The sequence below is a fragment of the Anguilla rostrata genome, chromosome 13 (genome assembly GCF_018555375.3).
Source record: "Anguilla rostrata isolate EN2019 chromosome 13, ASM1855537v3, whole genome shotgun sequence".
In the NCBI taxonomy this organism is placed as follows: domain Eukaryota; kingdom Metazoa; phylum Chordata; class Actinopteri; order Anguilliformes; family Anguillidae; genus Anguilla; species Anguilla rostrata.
Window position 1 is genome coordinate 28,104,885 of NC_057945.1, and position 8,337 is coordinate 28,113,221.

Genomic DNA, 8,337 nt, shown 5'->3' on the forward strand with positions numbered 1-8,337 from the left:
GAATTTAACACGTGAGTGTTGCTTGGAAAACATTACTGTCAATCATCATATGTGCTTAATTAGTAGCAATTACTTTATCAACTTAGATTATTGAGGTGGTGCAAAAGGTATAATTGTTTGAAATGGGGCTTGACAAAAATGCTGTCATGACCTCAAGCTAGCAGAGGACTGGAGTACCATGTGAGAAAACAAGGGACGACAAACTGGTGGCCCTAGTTATGGGTAATGTCAAATGCTGTTTTATTTCTATCACTGATGAGCAAACATTAATCATTTTTCAGCTGCAAAGGGGAAAAAACAGATCAAATATTAAAAACTATGGTTATAAATATAGGTTTCTGTTGGCTGAGTCCAAATGGAACTGTCTCACTATATGGAATTCTTATAATACGGTAATGTAAGATGATGTACCAAATGTACTTGCTTGCAAACTGACTTACTTACGGGGGGATACAGTGTTGCAGATCATCACTGAGGATAATTGTGCAGTAATCTATCATATTGCTGTGTATGACTCCAGAGGTTCATGAGTGAAAGGATGACGTGACCCCTAGTGACCAATTGGAGAAACAATTTACCCTCCTGTGCCAAGGCAAAATACAGATAATTTTGTGGCTTACAATGTCTGACATTGGGTAGCCATATTGTATTAGGTCATATAATTACATCGTAAACATTGATACAAAAAGTCTTAGCTCAGTCAGTTCACCCGAATAAAACTATTGTTTTGACTGACGAGTTTGATTATTTTCCTGATTTAAGTAGTTAAATAACTATTCCCTATTTAATATTTGCTGTATTTGCCTGTTTAAAGAGACTGCAGTTCACCTTAACTTTTCAATACTGGGAGAGAAGTACAACAGAGCAGTAACACACAATGTTTCAAACTGCTGGTCTGGGGGGATATTGAGACTCCGCTTCAATTAGCTCCTGTCATCGATCTGGATCTAGAGATTGTGCTAAGATGTAAAATATACAGACAATTTAAAAAAAAATACAGATCAGGAGAAGTGATGTCATATAATGTCTTTCTTTTACCACATTTAGAGTATTGTGATCAATTCTCAGCACCTCAGGCAATTTTTGAAAAACACAAATAAATGCTAGACAACAAAGACAACTATTTTCTTTTTGATAAAAATAATGGAAATAGGTATTTTAATGTGCAATACACTGTTACTGTACACATAAATACTTTGGATCTCTTTACTCTCAGAAATAATAGTCTTGGTTCTTGTAAGGTGGCAAGCATTTGAATTTGCCTTCTGTTGTTCTCATGCATGCCAGGTTTGGCAGGCAGGGGCATGTGTGATGAATCCTTCTGCCTAAGAATGGTACCTGGAGAGAGAAACAGAAAATAGTGCTGACCTCATGCCCAAAAACAAGAACTTTGTGCAGTTCCAGTGCCATCATAAAAAAAAAACATTTAGGTCACGCCCTGTAAGCTTACTCTAAATATGCAGATATTACTGCATAACTGTACACAAATACAGTAATACATACATGTGCATTTCAGAAAGGATTAAGGCTGGGTTTGGAGTTGGAGGAGGAAAGGGAGAGGCAGTGTGAGAATGTATAGAAGCTATGTTCTCTCTCTCTCTCTCTCTCTCTCTCTCTATATATATATATATATATATATATATATATATATATATATAGAGAGAGAGAGAGAGAAAGAGCACATAGCTTCTATATATATATATATATATATATATATATATATTAATTAGGTTATGTAGCAGGACAATGACCCAAAACACAAAAGTAAGTTCACATCTAAATGGCTTAAAAGTCAAATTCCTGACCTGAAGCCAATAGAGATGCTGTGGCAGGACCTGAAACAAGCAGTCCATGCTTGGAAACCTACTAATTTGTCTGAATGAAAGCAGTTCTACAAAGAAGAGTGGACTAAAATTCCTCTAGAGTGATGTGAAATACTGATATTAAATTATAGGAAGCATTTGGTGCAGTTATTGCTGCTAAATGTGGTCCAACCAGTTTAAGGGAGCAGTTATTTTTCATGTCGGTGATATGAGTGTTTTATAATTTTTTTAATTAAATTAAATGAAATTCTATATTTTTTTAATGTGTATTGTGTTTACTGAGGGTCCCTTTGTCTAACATTATATTTTGTCTCAAGATTGGAAACCATTCAGTGTGACAAATATGCAACAATAGTGGAAAGCAGGAAAGGGGCAAATACGTTTTTAAAAATATGCACACATTATTGTCTTGACTGAATCATTCAGTGTGACAGGAAAAGGGACTGGAGAACAATGAATGCTTGATAGAAGAATGGATGGGATATCAGAAGAATAGAGGAGGGAGTGGGGAAATATCGTAAACTGTAAAAGCGATAAAAAATGAGACAATGTAAGAGAAAGAAAGGCAGGTGAAGATGGAAGGGATGGGCTGGACTCACTTTGTGACTCATTGGGTGGCAGTCCTCTCCCTCCAGTCCCATTGGGCTGCACATCCGCAGGCTCCTGATCCACAGGCTAACTGCGCAGCACATGGCCCCGCCACACTGAGAGTCCATCTCACACGCCTGCAGAGAGCGCACACACATGCGTCACAGTGACGCACTCGCACACACGCAAACACGCCTAGCACGCACACGCTAACACTCAAACATACAGGTGTTCATAAATACACATGCCCAGCCACTCTCACACACACATGCACTTACGCGTGCAAGCACGTATGCAATGTACACGCATGCACACCTCACACTGACACATTGGACTCACACATACAGATGCTCTTAAATAAACAAGTACAGTCACTCACACCGGCACACACCACACACACGCACACACACACACACACATACATTCATACATGGATAAACATCACTCAGACATTCATACAGGTGTGTGCATATGCATATGTCGCACTTATTCAGATACACACAAATGCACATCACACTGACAGGCATGTACATGTGAAAACAAACTATGCAAATCACACTTTTGCTGCCCACTGTACCTCCGTGACTCTTTAATAATCAGATTTTTTGCTGATTTTTATTTATTTATCTAGAATGCATTATTTACATAGAGGCTAATCATAAATTATCACAGAAGGAAATCATAGACCTACTAGAACCATATATCTGAATATTAACACAATGTCAGATGGCAGAATAGAGAATATTTAATAGTCGATTTTGGATGCTGGCATTGTTTGAGCAAAGTGATGATGATTTATTCATCATATAGTTCAGTCAGAAACTCTCCATCAAATGTCTGTCTCGCATGAAAGACAATGCTGACTTTATTTAAGAATTTCATGGCTTGAGAAGCCAATGATTTATTGTGACAGCTTCAGAATGAGTTCAGCTTGTTTTGAGATCTACGATCATGTGCCTCTCTCTCTCTATCCACAGACGGGTCCCAAAATGACTACAGAAACCACTGTTTTTTATGTGAAACACTTTCAACAAATATTACACGACATGTTATCTATCATGTGCAGGCAATAAGGCATAATGATAATATAAATAATGTCTGTGAAATTAATATTGTTGGTAAGCGCATAAATTCAGTAGAAGTCGAAAGTTCAGTAGCACATTCAGAAATGGGTTGAATTTACAGTCAATCTTTTTTTGTTAATTGAAATCAAAACTTTTAAACAATGTTTTTTTTTTTGTGTCAGTGTCATTAGATTAGCTGAAAGAAGCCAGTATACTACTTGCATATGATACTACTAACAGACAAAATTAACTTTGCATTGCAGTGATCCATGAAATATATTTATTGCTGTAAATGTAACATATTTACCTTCTTTTAGAGGTGGACACTGAAGGCCACACTGTCCCTGGTTCTAGTGTTATTGCCTGCTTTGTTTACTTAATTGAAGTCACTAATTGCAGGCTTGAAGTCAACACTTAAATCTTATTTGATTGTTACATAATGAGAAACTAATTTCATTAAGTGTCTCTTTTTCAAATATCTCAATAATGCTCAATACAAGTCTGAAAAGTTAATTTTCAAAAAAAAGATTCTCTGTATACAGCTACATTGTTTACAAGAGCTGTTCAATGAAGGGCAAATTCAGTTAGTCTTCATTAATCTACAAGCAGTTTTACATAAGATAAAAACAAATCCACTCATATAATATCTCTCATCATATGTAGAAAAAAAAGACATATATTCAATGAGTCAACAAACACAAGCTGGGCAAAATATGTATTTGAAACCTAAGCCTTATAATCAAATTTTGTTGAATCATGCAAAGTTGCCATGTCTCAAAATTAACATACAACAGTTCTGGGAGATTCTGGACACAATTCAAACTTCAATTTGACCTCTTGTGAAAGTAATTACTAGAATAAAAACAAGCCTAACTACCTTGACTTTGCTCCTGCTAATTTTTTCCCATAAATATAAAACAGGAAATATGATATTACAGTTTCTGGTATTAAAAGTTTTGCAGTTGGTAATTATCTGGTAATTATCTGAAGGCATGAAGCATTTGTTTGTAATACCTATGTCATCTAGAGACAAGCCATGTACTCTAGGTGTACACAAGTCACTCACCCCAGTTATGACCGCAGACGATCCAGTGGAAATTAACAGGAAACAGAAGAGCAGAGAAAAACTGGACTTCATGGCGGAGAGAGAGACTAGTCCTTCTGATCCTGCGTTGCTCAGACTATGAGAAGTGGAAGGGGTGTGTGTGTGCATGTGTGTATGTTTGCCTGTGTGTTTGTTTATAAATGATTTTGTGTGTCTCTTGGTGTGGGCCGTGTTGAAGTCGCCCCAAAGCTTGCTTGGAGAGGGTAGAGACTGAGGGGTTTATAAGCCCAGCCTACCTTTGAGATGCTCAATGAGTCATTTGCACCAATAAGGCATGGGGAGGGGAGGAATGCGGTCCAAGGTGAGCCCCGGTACACCAGCATCCTTCTGTCATAAGTGATTGCGCCTGCCCTATTCAGTCCTATTCTTAACAACTGAATCATAAAGCATATTGAACTCACAAGGCACACCCATGAAAAATGCCATCCAATTGGCTTAAAATGATAATGGGCATGAATCATGTAACCTGACTGAATTTCCGCCATAAATCCATACATGGCATGTCTTGTTCCTGGGTTACATGCTTTTTTTTGGAACGGTTGTAAACAAATGTGATGAAGCTGTTTTGGGAAAGGAAAAAGTCACTCCTCTGACTCTGTAAAAGCCAAGGGGCAGACTGTGTGGAAGTATAAAACTTTAGTTGTAGCATTTCTTTTAAGAAGTAATCATGACTCTCACACGAAAAATTATTTGACACAAGTTTCTTTTGTGTCCCTGTCTGTCAATGCCATGCAATTTCTTGAAGCTTTTGTTTGGTGTTTTGAATGGCCAGGCTGTGGCGTTAGAGCACCTTTCTGTGTCCCTGACTCATCTCATTTATTTTTTTAATGGCATAGTTTTTTTTTTTTTGAGATTCAGTTGCCCTTAATAGTACAAAGAGAACCTGAAAGGAAAGCACTTCCTTGCACATGGAAGTAATTTCAGTGACAGATATAATAGGTCAAAAATATTGCGGTATATCAGTCTTGTGTTGTTCTGAAAATCCTTGGGAGTCATGAAAAGAAGGTATAGTTTAAATCACTAGTGCAATATTGCAACAAAACTGTAATGCTAACACGTATAAACAATAAGGTTGGGGGTAGCCCTGAACTGTGCTGCTATATGGTAATGTCCAAATATATATATTTAATATATATATATATAAATAATAGGTGTCTCTCCTTAATACCAACACTGAATCAGTGTCAGGCAATGGTGCACCTTGACATCCCTCTCTCACTCTATAATGCTCTGATGTCTCACTAGAGCTCAATTATCTCTCACATACTGTACAAACATGGATCTCCAGCTGGGAAAAGCACCATTCTGGAGTCCTTCTGATAGCTCCTTGTTCAGCTTCCGTTTCTTTAAACACACAATCTGGATCTTAATTAAAATATGAAAACTTTACATGTATGAAATGTATTCATACATGGTAATTGTATATATTATAGACAGCAAATACCGTAATCTATCTAGCTCTAGTATTTAGTGTTTGCTTGGATCGTACAGCCTGACACTTTTGAAGTTTTGATCAAGCTGAACATGGTGACCCTGGTGGAAATTCCAGATAGCATCTGAAATTTGGAGATTGTCTGTTGTCTGTACCATGCTGGCCCACCAGCTGGACATGATCTTGCCTGCATGGGTGCTGTCTCAACCACCTTGTTGCCAGTTCGGCCTTCTCAAAACCAGTATCAAGCCAGCTGGACCAACTTAAAACCAAGCAGGAACTATACTGCACATTCCACCAGGGGTGTCAAAAGATTATTTGAAAGTAAGCAACGAGGGGGGAGATGGTGTGAACCTCCGCACGCGTTATGCTCTCCCAGTGAAACTTCTCGCTGTCAGGTGAAAAGAAGCGGCTGGCGACTCCACACGTATTGGAGGAGGCATGTGGTAGTCTACACCCTCCCCAGACCGACAGAGGATAGCACATGGACCAGGACCGTGATACACACGGGGAATTGGTATAACGACTAAATTGGGGAGAAAATGGGGGAAAAATGGCAAAAAAGTTTAAAAAAAAGAACAAACATCTTAGGTCTCAGGCCCTGCTCAGCCAATTTCCTGCCTGCAGAGTGGGGAAAGGGAAAGAGGAAAAGGAAAGATAAATTGCTGCAAAAAGTTATTCAAAACCATACATGCCAGTGCATTTTGTAAACTGTAACATGTGGTATCTGCTTTCTTGGAGGTATGCTTTTAAACCAGATTAATGTGTGGGCATGTAAACAGTTTATTGATCTAAACACGTTAACAAAAACATAAATGTTGTAGGTGATCGATAGAAATACAGTGTGGAAAAAAATTTAAATTTAAAATTTTGAATACTTACTTACTATAATTAATGGGACCTGGTCACTTTTGAGACCTCAGTTATGCAATAACTTAAAAAATATATGAATATGTGATGATGAGAACAGGCCATTCAATCAATTTAGGCTCACTCTGCCTACTATCCAGTACTGTGTTAAAGGATGGAAATTGAATATCTGAACCTTGGATAGTCACTCCAATTCTTTCTCATGTAATCCAGTGTCCATTTACTGTATAATCTACATTTGCATTGCTCATTTGCACCCATACTAATGACTGTGTCCTGAATGTCAAAGCTAACATGGCTTTAACATGTGTATTTAAATTTGCTTTGATAGTGGTTTCCTGTATGTGTGGAAGAAAAATCATTTAATGTCTGGAGGAAAATTACAGTAAAAGCATCCTCACCCATAACCTTTTTCTGTTTAAGTCCTGACTGGGGCTCACAGCACGTGAGAGAACCTCTTCAGTGGATTATCTGACACTGTCTCCATGACACCATATCCTGTGAGTGAGGCTGAGGTAAATCCTTGTGTTCCTGTATTCTCACCTGCTGGGATGATCTTTCTGAGCGGATTAGCATGATGCGCGGGAGAGAGCGGGCCTTGGGGATTCCATCGGAGTGACTTGCAGGCAAATTCCTTGTTGATCATGCCCTGGTGATAATCCAGAGTAATCATAGCTCCACTGGTGTGTGATCCACCATTAAGGGACAGGTTACTTATTTTTATGTAGTGCCTTTAAAGGAGTCCTGGGGGACCCCTGTGTATGCTGGTTTTCATTCCAACCTCAACATCAATCCCAGAATTTTAACAAGCTGTTAATTTTTCTTGATTAGGCGCTTTTCATGTTTTAGAGCTGGGGTCCCCAGTCTTATTCAGAAAGGGCCAGTGTGGGTGCACACACCTGATCCTGATTCTAGTAATCAAGATGCTTAGCAATGACTCTGGTGATTGATTAGTGGGATCAGGTGTGTGCACCCACACTGGCCCTTTCTGGAACCCCAGGTGATTACGTGGTGACGTCATACATATGAAAATGAATGTATGATGTCATCTAGTGACTTCTAGAGGAGCTCTTAGCTACGTTCCATAGAAAATAGTTAGCAAAACACTGGGAGGTAGCCACGTCTCTTCCGAGCATGGCTCCTCGTGCCCCTGACCATGATCCTGATGCCTAACGATGTAACTGTGTGCACAACGATTCACCCCGTTGAGTGCCTCCCTCCCCTCCTCCCCTCCTCCCCTTCCCCCTGTCCGTTTCCCCTTCCTCATCAAAGCCCTCAGTTTTCCACTTCCTCAATACAAAGGCAGCACTCGGATCTGGCAGGACCTGTGCAACTGCATTGACTCCAAGGCCAATGCTTTAACCGCTGTGCCACTGCACTGCATGTTGCCTTTGTTTCTTAACTCATCATCAACAAATAAAATAAAACTGACATTATAATAAAAATATAAACAAT

The 8,337-nt window shown here is 38.9% G+C and overlaps 1 protein-coding gene across 1 annotated transcript; it reads right to left on the reverse strand.

The window, feature by feature from the left end:
- Positions 1-1,123: 1,123 nt before the first annotated feature.
- On the reverse strand, positions 1,124-4,775 carry prok2 (prokineticin 2). Its single transcript, XM_064306331.1, has 3 exons — positions 4,542-4,775; positions 2,423-2,548; positions 1,124-1,338 (listed from the first exon to the last, which is right to left on the reverse strand). Exons 1-3 carry the CDS (start codon positions 4,686-4,688, stop codon positions 1,213-1,215), a joined length of 399 nt encoding a protein of 132 aa, XP_064162401.1. The 5' UTR covers positions 4,689-4,775; the 3' UTR covers positions 1,124-1,212.
- Between the last annotated feature and the right edge of the window lie 3,562 nt (positions 4,776-8,337).

Coding starts and splice junctions, on each gene's coding strand:
- prok2 (XM_064306331.1), bottom strand. CDS start 4,688: ATGCACACACACACCCCTTCCACTTCTCATAGTCTGAGCAACGCAGGA. Junction 2,549..4,541: donor CGTCTGCGGTCATAACTGGG/GTGAGTGACTTG, acceptor CGCTCTCTGCAG/GCGTGTGAGATGGACTCTCA. Junction 1,339..2,422: donor GCCACCCAATGAGTCACAAA/GTGAGTCCAGCC, acceptor TTCTCTCTCCAG/GTACCATTCTTAGGCAGAAG.